The 20,865-nt window shown below is 43.9% G+C and overlaps 1 protein-coding gene across 1 annotated transcript in view; it reads left to right on the plus strand.

The window, feature by feature from the left end:
• The window catches only part of LOC142767230 (ras-related protein Rab-40B-like), a 41,280-nt gene that overhangs the window by 19,613 nt on the left and 802 nt on the right, over window positions 1-20,865 (plus strand). Inside the window, exons 2-6 of the mRNA XM_075868502.1 lie at window positions 4,019-4,287; window positions 10,108-10,342; window positions 13,931-14,029; window positions 15,647-15,749; window positions 18,232-18,523. Of these exons, the coding sequence (XP_075724617.1) occupies window positions 4,094-4,287; window positions 10,108-10,342; window positions 13,931-14,029; window positions 15,647-15,749; window positions 18,232-18,518 (918 nt within the window). The 5' untranslated portion in view covers window positions 4,019-4,093 and the 3' untranslated portion in view covers window positions 18,519-18,523. The remainder of the gene's footprint in view (window positions 1-4,018; window positions 4,288-10,107; window positions 10,343-13,930; window positions 14,030-15,646; window positions 15,750-18,231; window positions 18,524-20,865) is intronic.

The following is a 20,865-nucleotide window of genomic DNA, read 5'->3' on the forward strand; positions in this document are numbered from 1 at the left end:
TCTCTAAGGAACTACGCTTGTTGCGCGCGTTACCGCGCATCTCCTCCTGTACGAATATGCTTGATCTCTCGCCTACGGAAGAGGGTCGTTGACTGAAAATGAAGCAGTGGCGTTATACCGACTATTGGCGCGGCGCGGTAGGCGTTGCGGTCGACGACCACCTAAACAGCACCGAATAAGTGACGCAGAAGGAGCGTCGCACTATAGCAACAGCTGCTGCCTCTTCCATCGTGGCGCACTTCAAGATGCCTCCCGAGCGAATGCCTCCCACGTGACCGGTGTTGTACTTCGTTCGTGTATACCATTCGTGCCCCCACTTGTGGCCTGAATGGTCGATTTGGGCCTTGACGAAGATTGCACGGGTGGGCGTAGCGCCCCTGATTGTCGGCATTCGGTTACGTAGGGCGTCCGTAGTACACGAGTGATGTTGTACGACGTCTCTTTATTGAAGTACTGGCCTCATTATTTTATTTTTTGAAAACTGTTCTTATCGTTGCTTTCAATGAAAAGCTCACGGGGTCACTAATTCATCGGTTTCGGTCGATTCCAATGCCACGAATAAAGCAACCTTCTCTTTCTTCCAACGCCCCGCCGCGTTCGTCTATTGGTTAAGGTACTCGGCCGCTAACCCGCAGGTCGCGGGATCGAATCCCGGCTGCGGTGGCTGAATTTCCGATGGAGGCGGAAATGTTGTAGGTCCGTGTGCTCAGATTTGGGCGCACTTTAAAGAACCCCAAGTGGTCGAAAATGCCGGAGCCCTTCACTACGGCGTATCTCATAATCATGTGGTGGTTTTGGGCGTTAAACCCCACATATCAATCAGTCTTTTTTTTCCAAATTAATGTAGTAAACCCCCCCCCCCCCCCCCCCGAAAGCTTTCTGCATATCACCTTGCGTTGCACTGCCTTTGGGAATGGGCCCCATTTCGACCCAACAATGATGCCATGTGATGAAGTCACAGTGATGTCATAAATTGTGACGTCATTACAGAACGGTGTTTTTTTACACATCACTCATGTTAAACACGCTGCCGCGGCACAACTTTCGCATTTGATGAGGCATCGAAGGCTATCGCCTTAAAAAAGACACTGCTGTCGGGGACGCAAAAAAAAAAAAAGGTATCGTGGTGCCCTGTAAAGTTGCCATCTGTAATGGTCTTAAAGCCCATCGTCGTCCGGCTTCTGTCTCCGCCCCCCCCCCTTTGTTCGCGTAATTTCTTTCGTAAATCAGTCAAGTTGTTGAGCTGCCTCACTCATAATCTTAAAGCACGCTCCCTTATTCTCAAGGTGACTGGAAGGCGACGGCCATCACTTTTCGTGTCCGTGGATTGTATCCGACAACCCCCATAAGCTTCTAAACCCCACGTCGTTTGACTGCCTCCGTGGTGATCGGAGGCACTGGAAGCTTTTCTGCACGTCACGTGGTCCTGCCGTGCATCTAGGAGCGGCGTACTCTTGGTCAGGCCACAGTGTGATGTAGTGATGGTGTCATCTATGACGTCTCAGGTTTTAGGAACTTAAGCGGTCAGATGACGTAATAGGATTGATTGTGATTTTTTTTTTGCATCACTCGTGTTGACGCTTACGGTCGCTTTTTGCGTTAGATGAGGCATCTTGGGCTTTCTTAGTAAACCTTACGCTTGAAATTGCGGCATCTTTCCAAGTCAGCGTTTTTGGCCGTGTAAAAAAAAATCAAGAACACGAATGAGCAAGTTGATCGGTCGAAGTTGCACACTATAGAGAGAGCTGACTTATCCTCGACTTTCGTGACATATATATGCTGTGCTGTACCTATTATGCAGTCCCGTTTTCACGAGGCGTGTTTGTGTAATTTACCTGAAGCTTGATTTTTTTTTTACTTTACTTTACTGCCGCATACTTTTGTTCACGTGGAGCAGCGGTCCCCCGTACACGACGACCTTGCTTTTCTCTTTTTCATTGTTATATGCCAGTCGTCTCTCACCCCACGCTTCCCTCCCACATCACAAGGCGCCGCTTCAGTGCGCCTCGTCCCATTGTTTTCTCGGGGTTTAGCTATACCACTGTTGGACTTTTGCTTCGTGGCGGGTCTTTGCTGCTGGTTTAACCTCCCTGCCTCCCGTTCTCGCAGAAACGCGGGGCGGCTGTCATGGCGTAATGACACTCGCGAGAGTCATGTGATTGCCTGCTTTCTTGATCGGCGCCCTCTGCACGACGCGGTGCTCGTTGTTGTTCTTCGGCGGCCATTACGTCGCGTTCCTTCATCCGTTGGTCTTTTTACTTCCTTCATTGCTCGCGCCCATTGTCTACGTGCGGTGGAGTCCGCAGTCTCTCTCTACACGTCTACGCAACACCCCGCACCACCCGGCTTCTACTTGCGCAGCCTTCTTAATGGCAGCGGAGTTCGTATGCGCGCGTGTTTCAAGGTTAGCCCTTCTTTCGAACCACGTACTTCTCCGCTACGCCGTAAAATTGATCTCACTTGCTTTAAACACCGCGACAGAATAATAGCATGTGCCCGCCACAGGTCTGACTCGTGTCTGAGTCCCATCTTGGTCGTCTGTCACATTGTTTCGGCGCACGTGAACAGAACGCGAAGCGCTCTGCTGCTCCCAGTTCTTCAGTAAGGTCTTCGATGCCACGGAGGAAAGTGCTGTCCGTCATGATGCCGTGGCGCATGCGCTGTTCCCCTATATATGGCTGAAGCCTCTTGTTATCTGAGGTGTTACTTCTGGCGATGCTGGTTGTTTCGGGCCCTGTATACCAAGACACTACTAAAACGGCAGAGAGCAGAACAAGAAAATGAAAAACAGGTGGATCTGATGGGAGAGCTTATTGTGCAGCACGAGTCAATAGAGTTTCCTAATATACACTAGAGGGAACTCTGGTGCTAGTGCCTACGGGAGCTGCAACGCACGGCGCTTAAGCGAGCATGGGCATGATGGGTAGTACACACATTTGTCTAACAGTCGTACTTCTGGCCTGCTTTTGGCTCCGTGCATGTTCGTGTGGCTTGGCGCTGTTTTCTCACGAAACAAATATCTGCAAATGTTCAGCGGTTGCGCTTCACCATCTTATTCTTTTAGACTTACATTTCCAAATCGAGTCACGAAGTTCGAAAGGGTTCAATCTTTCGTTCAAAACAAAACCAAAACACAGCAATAAACGAAGCCGCAAGTACGATTCGCCGCCCACAAGTACGAAGACTAGGCAAATGCGTGTACTACCCATCATTCCCATGGTCGCTGAACGATCGTAGCGCCGTAGTCCCCTCTAGTTATATTTAGGAAACTCTATGAAGCATAGGAAACCGACCCGATGCGTGATCGCGCCGTGTGACAGAAGGCGCGTGTAGTGCTGGCAAAACTACGGCAGTGCAGCGTTACGCAGCCGTACAAGCGTTCTCGGTCAGTAAACTGTCTCCTAGGAGTCACGTGCTTGGGCCGAAACTGCTAGCGAAAGAACCGTGGAACAAGAAGTATACGCCATCTGAAGGTATTTCAGTACTCAGCATTGGTATAAGTGAATGTTGCGTGAAACCAGCAAAGAACGTTTTGCTGGGCTATTTAGTGTATGCTAAAATACTTTTTTTAACTGTAAAGCACTACCACACACACACACACACAAAAAACGAAGCGTCTGTCTTGTCTTGTTTTCTCGTTTTTCTAATTATGCTTCAGCGCTAGATCAAGCATAAAAATGAAATTCGTCGATAACCTAGGTGTCTGGTATCTGTTAGTTTTTAATAGAAGCATGCTTGTTCTGCCGGTTCAAGGTTACAGTGAACTTATTTACGGGCGAGATTTCAAAAGCGACAGAAGACTGGCAGTTCTAAAGTGTAACGCGCGCCCTGACTTTTTGATCCCGTTCCGGGCCGACGCAGTAGTCGTTTGTTGCATTGCGCAATATTCCCTCGTAACGTTTTCTTCCTTCGGAAAAATAAAATAAGGAACAGTCCGGCGAGAGCTAGTTGCCTTGTCAAGTCTCCAGTTCGAATGTGTTCGTGCTTAAGAGCGTCCGTTTCCGCTGTTCTCTCGCAGCATCGCGACCTTAGCCCGCTTGTGCCGCCTCGTCGGTGGTGGTGGCGTGGCCGCTGAGGGTCAGCAGCAGCAGCCATGGATGTTGCGCTGAGCAACGGCGTGTCCGCCAACGGGCCCCCGGGCGGCGGCGTCGTGGTGGGCCAGGGTGGCGGCTCGTCGGCCAAGGCGTACGACTACCTGCTCAAGTTCCTGCTCGTCGGCGACAGCGACGTCGGCAAGGGCGAGATCCTCGGAGGACTCGAGGACGGCGCGCTCGAGTCGCCCTTCAGGTGAGGAGCACGTCTTAGGTCACACTCGGGGACATATAGTGAGATTGACAGACATTGATCGATTGATTGATTGATTAGACAGACAGATGGGCGGAAATAGCACAGGTTGATTGATTAATTGATTGATTGATTGATCGGTTAAATATACAGACATATGGACGGACAGATGGATGGAAAGGAATAGAACAGATTGATTGACAGCCTCATTTGCAAGAAAGCTAGTTCTTTCTGTTCCATCTTAATACTCTATGCTCAGAAAGAGTTAAAGGGGAGTAAAAGTATAGTTTTTATTCAGAGGCATCACTTAATGAGCAAAGACAAAGTTGCTTTTGGCCCCACCTACACCGAAGCCAGAACGAAAGCCGCGTTAACCTTGAAACACCAGTGGAGCTACTCATGTAGTGAGCTGCTGGAATTAATCTTGCATAAGTGAATAGATTTTTACAACAGTGATTTATGGTGTGCACATCTCTGACTTCACTGCTATTCTGAAGCCCCTAATAATGAACCTCGTAATGTCGCTCATGCAATATCATATGCACATTTCCTTGCGTTAGCTGATCAGGGTTTGTATGGTCTATGTAGTTAATACTTAGCTGTAAATAATGGTGACCTGTCTGGGTGTACTCCTCTTTCAATATCGCATTTCACAGAACTTTAGTGTAGTTTCAGTAAATCTTTTTCCACATTAAATTTTTATGATTGAATAAAGCAAATGTAAGCCATAAGGTCTGTTTAATGAAGCATTACATTGAAGAAAATGAAGTATCTCATGAGCAGAAATCGGTTTCCTGTGTGAAATATAGCCAGTCCCAAACCTTTGAACTGTTAATATTGCCAGTGTGTGAATCAAATGAATCAATGCATATGCAGACCACTTATTGTTGGCCTTGACTTGTTGACAAGTAAATGACATATTGTTGATAGATTGAGGCACTGAATGAAGACATTTAGCACAACTGGTATGTGCTTGATATAACCGCATGATGTCATTATGAATTGGTCCACTAAAAGGAATGATTTCTCTGATATAATTGTACTAGCCTATATTATGCTGATGGGACACAGAAGTGACGGTAGTGTAATTGTGACTATGTGCATTAGTTCTAGCCCTGAATTGTTGCAATTCAATCCATCAGTGCTGTACATCACTGAATTTGAATAGCTAATGTGGGATCAGAAACTACAGATATGCTTGTATAGAGGGGTGGCACAAGGATTTTTCTACTGGGGGCATCCACGACGAGTTCGTTTTTTCAGGGGAGCAGGGAGGTTGGGAACTTAAGGCTTGTGTTTTGATTATGCTTGAAATTAGTATGTTAGGCTGAAATTTAGGGGGGGGGGGGGGGTCTCCTGACCCACTTCGTACTCTCCCTGGCGCTGCCCCTGCTTCTATACCGCCTCTCTTCAAAGGCATGTTCATTCTGTTTCATGATTATAAGGAATGTTAAAAGGTTCATATTTGTGGGAAGCATAGACAGCGCTAACTTGATATCACCGTTGCTGATTTTCAATGCAGCTTTGCTTTTACACACAGCACTTACATGCTAATTCATATGACTAGATAAAGAAAAGTTAGAAGTCCGCAGGGATGCCTACAGGAATGAAAAGGCATTGAGAAAGAAATATTGCTGGGGCGTATGTTCTGACTGTCTTAGTAAACGTAGTTGTTTGCCTCATAAAAGACAATCATCGTGTCAAAATGTTGTCTCCAGTGACATTCCTAGTTTGACATCGCTTCTCTGGTGGTACCACTTGTGTGGACACAGCAAACAAGTGCAAAGGGGTGCTCGGGTTTGGCAGTGCCTGCACACCAGTGTTTGCTAGGCTCCGCTTATCTTTGTGGGAAGTGGTGCGGGTGATGTAGATAATGTCCATTGAAACTAGGAAGGCTTGTATGCACAGCAAGATATATTACCTGTTGAGACCCACATAACCACTTGGGCGTGGCATTCAACGTTTGTGACTGCAAATGTTAGCAGGAGAAGGTAATATGGAAAAGGTTTATTTCTCTCTCGTGGACACCCTGTGGTGTCTTGAACTCCTAAGGATCTCTTAACTAAGTTCTTGGCTGGATCCAGTTCTCTCTATAATAAAAGTTAATTTTGGAGATCTTCTGAGCTAGAATCTGGCCATCTGTCTTTTCTTTTTTTCCCACTTTCGTGCCCTTATCACTGATAGCTATATGTCAACAGGCCGTACATCAGGCTTTCATTAATTATGTGCACTGGTTTGAAAAAGTTAGTGTTGTCAGTATATACGATTGAATTGCCAAAACATTGCAATAGGCTCAAATATTTCATCACTGAATTTGCCCAGTTGACCACTTATGTAACACTTGGGAAGCTTTACTTTTGTGAGGTGCATTAAAGAAGGCCATTTGGTGAGGCAGAGGAAAGCATGAAACATTCATCAGGCAAGATGCTCAGGCACGTTTTCAGACCAGGAAATACTACATCCCTCTCTACTTCACTTGCCGTATTCGGTGAACTTTGAACCATAGATTGAGTCAAATGCCAACTATACATCTCTCTTAGGGAAATGTGTAATACAAGATATGGATAAATGTTTAGCTCATCTGTTCTATGTGTAATCGGACATGCTGAATTTTCTGGGTTAAAAGAAACGTAAATTTATATAATCGAAGGTTGGATGATTTGCAACATCGAGTCATGGGGTTACATTCTTTAGCTAAATTATATTAACAATAATTACATGCACTGCCTTGCTGATACAGTGCAGTTTAGAGCATAGTTTCACTTATACATTTATCTAAATTTTTTTCCCTCGCTTTCCAATATTTATTTAATAATCGAGGGTTTTACGTTCTAAAACCAAATCATGATTACGAGGACACCATAGTGAAGGGCTCTGGACATTTCAACCATCTAGTGTTCTTTAAAGGGGCGCTGACATCAAATTTATCTATGGCAAGGTTTTTGCATCAATGAGTAGCTATGGACCTCGTAGCCGCGATTCGTGACCTAAAACGCAACTGAGAGATGTATAACTATTACTTTTATTGATTTATATCACTGATATCTAGCACAATTCAAAACGGCCGGCAATCCTGCCATTTTCAGCACTTCGAGCAATACCAGTGGCGCTACCTCGCGGTCACCTCCAGATCGCGCCACAGCTGACCACTTCTCCACAGAAAAGAGCGACGTCAGGCCCAGCTGCTCCGCAAACATTTCGTCTGCAAGGCGCACATATTCAGTCATGTCTTGTCGCCTGCATTGCCGTCGTCATCGTACAAAGTGTCGACTCGGGGGCAATATGATAGTCTGGAGCTTGGAAGCCGTGCGATTCGCGATCTCACGAATTATTTTTGCTTTGATTGACCCTTTACAGAACAGCAATTTCAAAATGAATGCCGTTCCAAGCAGCGCTGAAGAGGTGCCCAAGGATCCATGCTTCAGCCATGTTCGCTCTTGTATCTCAGTTAGCTATATTGGTGTGTTTTGGTGTACACAGCATTCAGGTATACACAAAGGCATCAATTGTTCGAATATCGCTATCGGGAATGAGCATCAGTGGAGAAATACATTCCCTGCTTGCCAGGTTCTTCTTTGCGCCTCCAGATGGCCCTCACCTATCCAGCTTCTCGTAGTTGCAGCGGCAGTAACCTGGTATTACGCAGACGCGAAGAAGTCTACAGATGAACTGAAATTCAACGATACCTGCATGTTTCTTTTTAACGATGATATCTGTCTATATGCATTTACACTTTGATAGCTTGTGGTCGTGTTGGCGTATAAAATATATGTGATATAAAAAGACACCCTCGTTGCACTTTTTCCGCGCTTCGAACGAGACGGCTGCAACTCATCTGCTACCCTTAACAGTTCCCCGACATGCTGACCAGCAAGCACACATTGAATCGTGCTCTTTTCTTTTGCCGATCTTTTAATGGTGGTTTGCACCTCGGTAATTTCACGAAATCATTCAAAGCAGTGAGATGAAGATCAGGAGTGACGAGCGAGTGCGTTTCCAGGATTCGACGCCAGTGGGCGCCATGACAAAAACACTCGGATCGTAGACGTCATGGCTACTAGCGCATCGTCACTCAGGATGGTATGTGTAGAATGTGTCACACCGAACTTGTAGCACTGGTGTCGATGTCGCAGGGCACTCCATCTTTATTAAACTCTCGTACGCTGTTTGCAGTCGAAATAAATTAGCTTCCACGCAACGGATTCGATTCAAATTTGGCCAAGACGACCTACACACACCAAGCAATCGCAGGAAGGGCATATCTCGATCCTGAAATTTGATGTCAGTGCTCCTTTAAAGGGACCCTGAAATTTTTTTTATAAGTTTTCTCAGTGTTTGGGTTAGAGCTTCATGAAATCATCTGCACGACACATTTAGTGACACACTATGCACGAAAGCCACTACAGAGAATTGTGTCTATACCCTCCTTCTAACCCCTGTCTTGCCCTCTCAACTCATGAGACAGGCTGGCCTCCCTGAAGATCGCAGCTCTTTTATGAGCATCTGGCAACAAAGATGAATATCGCAGAGTAGTTTATATATGCTCTGATAGGTGACCAGCTGATCTTATTCAGTTCTTCCATACAGCAACAACCTGCAAAGTCATGTGAACAAAGAAAGAACTCCAGAACGATCACTGATAAGCGTGAACTCTGGTAATGTGATTGTGCCTTCAGGGGTAAAGTTACAGCCTCAGGCACATGGATCGTAGTTATGGCAGCTATCATAGCGTTTACCACACAGCAAGAGTGGGACGCTCATTGCAGCGATGAACTAAAGCGATTCTGTTTCCCAGATATCTTCCACACAAACATTACAAGATGTCGCAGCTTTACAAGTTGCCAATCGCTAAATATACGGTACACAACACAGCTGGTCAATTCATTGAGTCAAAAAAAAGAAACCTCTAGATAAACACTGTCGCTCAGCTCGTGTCATCACATAGCACGTTGCAACACAAGCAGACGGCGCTTGCCTCCTGCAGGAGGTTCTGGGACCTAGACTGTGATATCCAGTAAGATCGGTCATCAGGTGCTTTTCATCCTGGGACATATGTACGTATAAAAGGCACAAGCAGTGTAAAACTTGGTTAAGCTAAGCAGCTGCAATTTGTAGCAATTCACATGTTTAAACTCTTGTAATAAATTATACAGTGGATAGAGAGAGAATAAATTAATCTGCAAATGATCCTTAGGACTTTCTTTTTTAATGGCTCAGTGTGATTATACAAAATCGTCAAAAACATTTCAGGGTCTCTTAAACATCCACTGATATCACACAGCTAACAGGCAGCCTGCACTCTGTTTATTCATCATATTTCATCACTTTTAATCATCATATTTCACTTTGCATTCGTTGTATAAGATGTTACAGTTGTCATAGTTCATTGCTGTGATTTTTCATTCCAGTTTTTGTCATTATGCTTAAGTAATCATCCAAATTTTCTGGCACTACTTCATAATACTGTGTGATATTGAATGCCTCCTTTTTCATGTATTGAAATCCACCTCTCTCTACAATGCCTGTGCAATTGAGGGCATGCATAAATGGGTGAATGAGTAAATAAATGACTAAATAAATAAATATGTCATTGTTGTCATTTGTGCAATGTATCACACCTTCTATTTCATTTTGCTATTTTCACATTGTACTAGATGAGTGGCATTATGCTGTTATTGCTATATATTGTTATCGTATTTGGCCTTCAGCTTTCATCTCCTGTTTCAGAAATGTCATTGAACTTTGTTGACATTGTATGTGCACTCTCCCACTGTAATAAAATGAAATAAAATGAACATGGTGGTGGTGGGGTGTGTCTTGCAGTGCCCCTGGTGGCTTTGCCTCGTACCGCACGACAACGGTGCTGCTGGACGGCAAGCGAGTGCGGCTGCACCTGTGGGACACATCAGGACAGGGCCGCTTCTCAACGATAATCCGGTCGTACTCGCGGGGGGCCCAGGGGATCCTCCTGGTCTACGACATCACGAACCGGTGGTCCTTCGACGGTCTGGGACGCTGGCTCCAGGAAGTGGAACGCCATGCGCCCGGAGTCTCTAAGGTGTGAAGCCCCGCGTTGCTGCATCATAACTCATTTCTTAAGCAAAGCAGGAGAGCATGGCGTAAGCTAATTGTATTCACAAAGCATGCTTGTCTTTATCTCTCATTTTACATATTGTTTAGTACCCTTAAAAACTACACTAAATCGTGGTAATGATTGCACATAAGAAGGGGTCCCGCAGATCACTCTGCACATGGCTAATGTGTTTCCTGACGTTGCACATCTTTATGGGCTTTCCCTCACTTGGTTTAATTTCTGTTCTCTTTCATTTTGTGTGGTTCTTTTCCTCTGTACGTATATGGGTGGTATGCCTACGGAGTCGGATTTGAGTTGGAAGCATTCACTGCTTCTTCGTCCTCTCTCTTGTCTTTTGTCTAGTGTTTGTACCCACTGCCATTATTGACGACATGTTCCAACTTGCCCAACTGTAAACATCGTCGACACTAAATAAAGGAATAATATTCCTCATATTAGTCAATTACCCTTTCACAATTGCAAATCGCCACGCTAGCTGCGAGTAGATGCTTAGCAAGAGAGATAATGTGCAAAAAAGAAATGGCAGTTTTGGGACAACCTAGAGTTTGGCAGCATCTACAAGAGCCAACATACTTTTTACTCGGAAAAATTCAGTAAATTGTCCTCTGCGGAGACCATAGACTTGACATACTAAGTTTAAAGAAATTTCCTTTAGCCGATCCTGCCAAAATACAAAAAATACAATACAAAATTCATCACATCATGTGCAGAAATTTCAATGTGCAGTTCAAAAATTAAACCTTGTCCTTGACTTACTCCTCAATCAATAAACCTGTGATGGTAAAATTGATGACATTAGAATTATCAGAAAACACGTGATCAATCTAAACAGATTCATTGTCTATTAAGTGTGCCTTTAACACGGACAATGTTTTAATATTTAAAATTCTACTACCTGTTGCTTGTAATTATTTTCTTATTTTTTTTAGCCGGTTAGTTGCTTTAGTCCCTAAACATTAGGGACACATGCCTTAACTTGTGTCACATGCCATTGTCGTACAAGTAAGGCTGGTGGTCAGTTGTACATTGCAAAATGTATTTTGGTCCTGACAGGAAGTTTCATGTGATGTTTCATACGACAAATTGGTATTACAGTATGGAATTATAAATTATACATGTGCCTATATCACACATTTCGTAGCACTTTCCTGCAGCGTAGCATATTTACTTGGAGCAGTGGGATTCCAGCCACAGCGACGTTAACGAAAAGGGGCACTAGGAAGGAATTTTGAATGTAGCTATGATTAGCAAAGCATACATTCTTTCCGAATTTTATTTTTATTTGTCAAAAAAAAAGGAAAAGGTAAAATATTACAAAGGGAAATAAGGGATACTGAATGAAAATTGGAAAAGCTGACAAAACATTAAATTCTACTTGGAAGATGTGGCTGTTCCAATATACAGAGTCAATTTCCCGCATTTCTTGGTACTCGGTGATTTTTGATGGATTGTCAGAGCGTGGCAGCTGCACGCGAACACGAGCTGAATGCACGTGTTCCTGTCTTCCTCCTTTTTTCCATCTTCCACAAAAGCGCTGATGCTTTACCTTAGACCGGAGCATTGTTCTCTACCGGTGCTGTTCGTACCGATTCAGGAAACCGAAGGAGAGATGATCAAGTTTAGAGATGTGGGCGACAGCTTCCATTGTTGGCTTGCCCGCTTTGGGCGTTTGTGACGTCGCCAAACGCCACCTCCTCTAGTTCACGGCGCGGCCACTAGATGCGGCAGTTTTGGGAACACGCATTGAAATCACTATTTTGTCCGGTAATTCCCACCTGGAATGGAGGTTGTCTCTATCTATTTCAGGACCCAGTGTTTCGATTTTGTTGAGAATGTTGAAGGCAAAAGTTTTGTTCAGTATTTAAGCACCAGTACTTCTGCGTGAAGTCGTATATTTCAAAGTGTTTCCGCATATCTTGGCTTTCATGCCACATCATAGCTTTACCAACAAGTGATATATTTCCAAGCAAGAATCGCTTTCAACATACTGTTGCTCCAGTCTTTCAAACTGACATATTGTAGAGCTGAAGTGCATTCTCTCTGTTTTTCCTTTTTCAACATTCTAGCAGCTTTCTTTTGGCATAAAAATGTCCCAACTTGCTCAACCAGCAACTCTCTTGAGCACCTGCCTAGAGCTGTTTTGTAACTGACATGTTTCACAGCATGTAGTTCAGCACCAGCATACGCCAGTTTGAGACATTCATAGCACGAGTCAACAAACTGAAACACAGTAAGAACTTTGCTTACAATTTATTTACTACTTACTGCTGCAATAAAAAAATAAAACACTGGTAAATCTGTGCTAACAAACCGTGCTTCCACAGCAGAAGAACTACTCCACCTACTGTGAGACCATGCTCGCAATTATGAAATCATTAAGGGAGAGGAATTTAGTGCTGATTGCAGGAACATTAACAAAAAAAATGCTGTTTGCTACCCTGCACAATGATAAATATTGAAGGCATCTACTCATGTCAAGTTGAATAGCAACTATGTGGCAGTCTAAATATGATTAACTTTGCTAGTATTCAGAACACTTCTTGTGTTCCCAAGTCCATACAAAACTTTTTTCTTTTGTCTTAGATGTTCTATTTTAATAAGCCACACCTGTGCCTCTGTGTCTCCTGCCTGCCTCTCAGTTTTTACTGTATCTTTGTTTTAGTGACCTTCTGTGCATGTAACTTAGACATTTTTGTATTCACTAAAAACTTTCGGCTGATTTATTGCAATCGTGAACACAGGCTATGTTCCAATGCAAAGTGCCAAATATCACACCTTCACGCACACACTAGCATCAACCCTTAATAAAAAACAACCTTTTCCTAAGAAGAGGGTAATCGATGTTTCGCTGATTCACTAGTCCCCCAATTTCTCACTATGGAAAGCTTTTTAACAATTCTTGCACGGCTGTATCTTTGCTTCTGCGAAGAATCCTAGTCTTGTTCACCCGTGGCTCACACTGATGTGCATGGCAATGTTGCGCAGACAAATGTGCTCCAGTTTAGGTGCGGAGCCTTTTAAGGAACTGGGCTGTCGTGTGCTGTGATCGTACGCAGTCTTCCTCGCTTGGCCGAAAGCAGCTACAACCATGAATAGCATAGCCAACTGAAGCATGTAGAGAGTGCGCTCGCGATGAAAATAGGTCTTTTTCCTTTGTTCTTCAAGCATCTTCTTGATAATAATTACTGTGGACATTACTACTCTTGCTAGGGAAACACATGCAGAACCATGAAAAAAAAATTGAAAGAGCAAACAAGTGAGAAATAGAGAAAAAAGAGTGAAAAGGGAAGGAAGAAAGAGAAAACTGAAGAGAAAGAAAGGAGGCTGCCCAGCTCTGCACTAACTTCAGACTTGGCTTCAGTCAGTTGAAGCTGCCTTAATTTTTACCTTTTAAAGACAGCTCATCATTAGTCGTTACCGTCACTATAGTTATTGGTTCGTGCAAGTATGGACAGACTGGCTCAACAGCAAACACTTCTCACCTAGACAGCCGGCCTTTCTAATTGGAGTGTTCGTTCATTCACCAAGTGTTGTGAATATTTCAATGTGCAGGTGTTGCTGGGCAACCGACTGCACCTTGCCTTTAATCGCGAGGTGGGCCGCCAGGAGGCTGCCGAGTATGCGCACAAGCATGGCATGGCCTTCTTTGAGGTGGGTGCAGAAGTTGTTTATGTGCTTCGATAATCTTCTGAGGTTGCCTTTTTATTTATCGTTGCGGATTATGTATGCTGGTTTTCAAACTTTCACAACTGTGCCGTAAACACTCCCAAGAATTTTTAATCTCTTCAAGGTTTCACGTTCCCTTGTACTTTTACCTTATTCATATGAACACTACCAATGACATTGTCGTGTTGTGACGATGAGAACCAAATCAGCTCAAAGTATAAGTTAAAATAACACTGTGTTCAGCTTACTTGTGTGAGGTAGAACGAACATCTACTGGACAATTTTGGCAAACAGAGTCGTTGGTTTTTCAAGTGGATTGTGTAGGGCATCTGCAGACAGTGGTGTGTGCTGGTTTATTGATGACAAATAGCATTCAGTTGCGAGGCATTCTTCTTTTTGTTGTGCTACAGTACTGTTCGTTTGATTGCATGTTAAGTCCTTCTTTATTTGAGCGCCCTTGCATTCGATGTGGATGAAGGAAAGGAGAACCGAAAAAGAGGGTGAGGGGCGGTGGTGGAAAAGAATCTACGTGCTGGAAAACCGCATGTTTATATTTTGGGTTTGATATTTCCTTTTCACCTAGGCAACTGTCGCCGATAAAATTAAATAAACTCAAGCCTACCTAGAGCTGAGCCTGAGATGAGAAGACGTCAGCCTGCCCGCGCTTTTGGGTTACCCGGAACCTGTGCACATCTCTAGTGGGTTGCTAAACTGTGATGTATGGCATAGTTTGTATCCTGCAATTGAACTGATAATAGTCACCACAAGAGTGTTTATGCAGGCTCCAGTGAGACCACATCTACGGCTTTCATTGTGACTGTGTTTCATGTTCTGGCATTTTATAAATGCATAGTGCCGCGCTATACTTTATGGCGCAGCTGAACCCCCTATAATGAGACGTGCAATGGGGAGCACTGTCCCTTATATGCAGTGCATAAGCGGGTATCATGTTCTCATTTCTTGATTAACCCCTATTTCAATATGGCACACTTTATACCTATCTGCTTCTTGCTTGTATGCCTCTAGTATCCCCTTCAGTGGTGGTGGCTATGTTTTTGTACACATACTGCTTATGCTGGATGTGCCAACTCATGGCCAAAAGAGCACAACATACATTGTTCACTGGTTGAACCTTCTGCATAGTCAATATGCCCTCAATATGCTTCGTATGATTATAACGAGTCACTGCAGTGAAGGCAGTACGATGTTCAATGGGTTATTCAATGTGCTGCATTCCAGAACCAAGATCAGAAGTATTCTTACTTTGTATTTGTCAAAATTAATGCAACTAGAAACAGATAGTGCACACATTTTAAGCCTATAATTCTATCTCTTTATGTTACAATAAAGCATTATTGACTGCAGAATAATGAAATATCAGATTACATTCGAATACTGTTAATTACTGAGCCTCACTCAAAACAATACATTGTTTCATTTCCTTTCTTAGAATGCAATCTTTAGTGTCTTGAGACTAGTCTATGTGAATTTTATGCATTTGTAGACATTGCATCACAATTTGCACCTGAAGGGGATATAACAAGATTCATCTGCATTTGCAAGGGTACAATTTGACACCCTATTGTGACTTTATCCCACCAGGTGAGCCCGCTGTGCGACTTCAATGTGACAGAGTCCTTTGTGGAGCTCTCTCGCATGGCCCTACGCCGCAATGGCATGAAGCACCTGTGGCGCTCAAACCGAGGTGAGTAACGTATTTGCAATAATGTAACAAGCTTTTTTTCCAGATTTCTGTGGCCTGAAGTGGACTCCTACTACAATGAAGTACTGAAATTCAAATTGTCTAGAAAGTGAATGATTCACATAATTCTCTCATTCTTTTTTTTAAGCTTTCTGGACACTGTGAAAAGTCGCCTTTCACATTGCACTTCTGGTCGCATTACAATCGAATAAATGCAATATGATTTCAAAACGGGCTCAGTTGTAGATTGAGAGAAGCATGCCACGAAGATGCTGCAGCTACCATTTCTTGTGTCTCCCATCTATTTCAAAAAGTTTGTCTACAGTTTAGCCATGGACAAGAGAGATTGTTACTTTATCAATGAACCTTTGGCGTAATCGGTAAACCAATTAGTGTAATAACCAGTACTAGGCATGCAGGGTCTGGCCGTTATGTAATGATACAGGGTCTGGTAAGATGAACTTATTGGTCTGATTGGTGCGTATTATTTAGGTTTCTTAATAAAGTTTTTTTGGGTGTTGATACATCGGTTGGAATGTGATCTCTATGCTGCAAAGGCCCCCCAAAAGTCAGCTTTTGTGGCCTCGTCGAGAGACTATGACAGCCCGTTACATGGCAGGAACTAGGCATGTGCGAATATAACAGTATTAAAATGTGCTTCGACACGAATTCGAATTTTGGGACATTAAACCACACATATCAATCAATCAACGAATTCGAATTATTCCAAATTTCGGAGTATCTAAAATGAACAACCAGACGTATATACTGTACGAAGCCGCATATAGTCCGAACCCGCGTATAGTTCAAGGTGTATTTCAGGGATAGCAAACACGAGGAAAAAAAAAAAAAAAAAAAACTGATATAGCCTGATGAGAACAGAAACTGAATACATATATTCACACATCTATTCACCGTCATCTGACACTTTAATCTGCAACTCCCTTGTCAAAGATGTTCTCCCACATCGCCTCGTCTTCGGTGCGATCAGCGGCATCTGAAATCAAGCTCTTCTTGAAGGCATGACGAATGAGCGCCTCGGGAATGTAGATTCAAGCTTTTGTGTTCCGTGTGCACAACATCGCTGGTGAGGCCTGTTTCATCTATCCGGCAGGGGGTCACTTCCGGTACTCCGGCCCTCATTCACTCTATATACATGCGCTTCATGTGGTCTTTGAATGGTTTGTTTTGGCTCACACAAGCGGCTGCAGCTGGGATGTCCTCGTGGGGTGATGATGAGCTTTGTGCAGGATTTGCACAGCATTCGCTTCAGGGAGGTGACTCTGCAACGTGCCGAGTATTGAGTATCTATGGGAGCCCCTGAAGGGCTCCATTGCTCCTGTACGAAGTCTGTCCATTTCCATTCAGCATCGATAAATACTCAATTTCTCGGCCCCCAGAAATTTTTTAGGCCACTGCACACGAAGAGGGCTTCCATCCGTTTCCGCCAACGGTTAATGCTTCATTCGTCTACGCCTAACTGTTGACCAGCAGCACAGTTGCTGATAGTTTCGGCAGCTGAGATCACCTTTCTTTTGAACACAGCTGAATGCTTCTTTCACAATCCCCACATAGCATAGAATCATGGCCTGTTGGGAAGCACGGACATTCCCTTGACAACTGCATTTTGGGACCTGGTTTAGACCGATCGACAAGCTCTGATGTACCTAAAGTTACCCATGGGCAAGATTTCATCGCTGCATGTATGAGGGGGACTTGGCGCAATGTGCTGTAATATTTAGAAAATGTTTTCGCCAGGGTTTGCTGTATGTAGCGGCGAGCTTGTTTGGGGATATAAGAAAAAGAATTGGGTGCCGTCTACTGGCCTTTTAAATGAACATTTTACCCTTGCATTGATTCGCCATATTTAAGTTTAAAAGCTTGTTATACTGGCTTGTATGCTCTAAGTATAATTATATTTATGATATGTCTTATATTTATGATATCAGTTACATTCCACCATAAGTCGAATCTTGCTACTATTCAAGGTTTTTTCTACTTCTCTACGAATAAAAATTTAGAAAAATTGAAATTTGCACATGCCTGGTTTCAGTATAAAAAGTATTGTGCAGGTTAATTAGATCATGACAAATATTCACCTTTGAGTTTTTAATATGTGATATATACTGCGTAAATTCAATTTAAAGTTATTCGAACAAATCACTGTTTGCCTTGAATTTGCTTTGAATGTAAGATTTGCTGTTTGTACATGCCCAACTTCTAGAACCCTGATGAAACAGTGATCTTCCTGGCTTTTCTTGAGCCTTGGCAACACAGCAGGCTCACATCAAGGCTGATGCAGCATCTATGCAGCCCTGGCATGAGCCTGAAGTGCTCCCAAATCTCTAAAAAATCTCTAAAGTCAGAAATCTCTAAAGTCAGAAAAGTCACAGCTTCGACGGTGATCTCTGTGGCCATGGCTTGGCCTTCGCTATTGCGATTAGCTCACCTGTTAACGAATTTTTTCGTTGCTGTTGCTGTGCAGTACTGTCCCTGCAGGAGCTGTGCTGCCGTTCCATCGTGAGCTGCACCAGTTCGCACCGCATTGAGCAGCTGCCGCTGCCCACGCCCCTCAAGTCGTGCCTCAAGTCGTACTTCATGAGCTCGTCGCTGGCAGACGGCTCCTCTTCCAGACCTGGCCTCCCGCTCGCACCCTCTCACCCGGTCGGGGTCCGTGGGGCAGAGCTCAGGCTGGCCGGCCGCAACAAGCACCACAGACGGCACTCGGCCGTGGCAGCGCTCCACTGCCGCAAGAGCTGCTGCATCTCGTAGCGGAGGTGAGCCTAGCCTCCTGTGCATTTGCTGAGGCCACACGTAAAAGAATGCTAAAGGCAAATGACAATTGAGTTGCTAGACTTGGTTGTAAAGAAGTGCTAAAGCCAAATATAAGTTTAGTTGCTTTACTGGTATGTGGTAATTAGCTGCTGTGGCAGCTTAGCGAAATGCCCCCCATGCAGCCTAAATTTTTTCACGGCTTGACGTGTTCACGGCTTGACGGGGGCGTCCGGTACATGAACGAAGCAGCACCTCCACCAGATGTCACGGGGTCGTGACGTGGCCAAAGACAGAAAACTTAGTGTTGGGATTTAACTGTTTATTTGGGCGAACCTGTGCCCGGTAAAGGGAAAGTCTAATTACAGCAGCAGTCTTGCACAGATAGCAGTCTCGGACTGATAGCGGCGAACGCAGCGTCGGCCTTCGATCAACAACTGACAAGCGGCGAAGCGCGTCGGCATTTATACCCTTGCCGTCGAATGTTCTAGCGTTATCGCTGGCGGTGGCGTAGGTTCCAGAACAATCTGTACCGTTCGCACAGTGGGCGTGATCTTATCGAAATGATCTACTACAGTCCGGAACCTTCTCGAAACTTGCAGGCGCGGTTTACACCGAGAATCGTGTGGTGTCTCGGCACGATAACAAAAACTTGGGAAATGGAACGTGGCATTGCCGCCCTCTGAAAAAAATAGGACGGATAATGGCATTGTAAGCGAGGAGACGAATACTTGGTGTGGTTGATCTTAAAGAACGCCTTAGGAAAAAAAGTTTACGGAGAGATTTAGCTACTACAAAATCTATGTGCTTTGACCAGGATAGATTTTTTTGTAATCCAGAGACCAAGGTACTTGTATTGAGTTACTTCTGACAGAATTGTATTGTTGGTGGAGTACTGGAACAAAAGAGGGTCTTTTTTAAGGGTAATTCTCATAAAAACTGTTTTAGCAAAATTAACAGGCATCTGCCATTTGTCACACCATGAAATTACTTTTAGAAAGTTCCGATTTAGTTTAATTTGATCATCAACTGAGGTGATCTTTTTATATAAGACACAGTCGTCGGCGTACAACCTAATGTGAACAGAAAGGTCAGTGACGATATCATTTATATATAACAGAAAAAAAAAAAGAGGCCCAAGGACGGATCCTTGAGGAACGCCTGAGTTTACAGGAGCGTGTTTAGACGATGTATTTTTTACCGTAACAAATTGACGCCTGTTTGTTAGGTATGCTGTTATCCAGTCAAGGATCTTTTTGTTTTGTAGAATATAAGTTAATTTGTGAAGTAATTTAGCATGCGAAACTTTATCGAAGGCTTTTTGAAAATCCATAAATATGGCATCCGTCTGCTTCCCTTCGATAATTGCTTGAGCAAAGTCATGCATAATTTCCACTAATTGAGTATTCGTTGAAAAGCCCCGCCTGAACCCATGTTGAACATTTGTTAATACTTTATGAGAATAAGGAAGGTAATTATATGTTTATGAATAATGTGTTCTAGAATCGGTCGGTAATTCGGAATACGTAGATGACTTGTTTCCCGCTTTGTGTAAAGGCTTAATTTTGGCGATCTTCCAGTCATCTGGCAGTTGGCCCTCATTCAACGAATGGGTATACAAAATAAACAAATAGCGAGAACACCATTCTGCGTAGCACTTCAAGAAGGCATTTGGTACTGACAAGCTAGTACTGACAAGTGGCATTCTCATAGCGGAGGTATGTACTCAGTGCAGTTAGGGTGCATAGGCACTTTACAATTGCATATATAATCATTATCGTAATCATCTTTCTCAACTTGTGTTAGTCGGCTCCAGGAAGAAGGCCTCTCTCAGTATTTTCCGCTTTACTCTACCCCATGTGAGATAATTAGATTATATTCCTTCGAACTTCTTGATCACTCTATCTTACTGTCTGCTTTCCCCAACTGTGTTTCCAGTCACATCACATCACATCACTTTATTTCCTTCAAGACCCCTCAAAGACCCCTCATGGTGTTGTTAAATAAGGGACCGGTATAGTATAGCCAGGTGAATTCACTCGGTAAGAAAGTTTGTTAGATTGTTCAAGAAGTTTGATGGATTAGTAATGGCTGCAATGATGTGGGAAAAACCGTTCTGATTTGTTGTTTCTCAGAGGAAAAAATAGAGGGAAATGTGAGGGTGCAAGTATGTGGGCGTGGCACTTGCAGTTCATGTTCACGGCGATGAGGTTATCCCTTAATAACAATTCTCGTTTTCTTTCTGTCCAGCAGTTGTCTGTTCTACACACTGCGTTGCCAGGCCAGATCCGTTTCTTTCGCCCAGGTGTCATGTAGGACATCTGCCACACCTCTGTTTCCTGACCCA

Source organism: Rhipicephalus microplus, chromosome 7, assembly GCF_043290135.1.
Source record: "Rhipicephalus microplus isolate Deutch F79 chromosome 7, USDA_Rmic, whole genome shotgun sequence".
Taxonomy (NCBI): domain Eukaryota; kingdom Metazoa; phylum Arthropoda; class Arachnida; order Ixodida; family Ixodidae; genus Rhipicephalus; species Rhipicephalus microplus.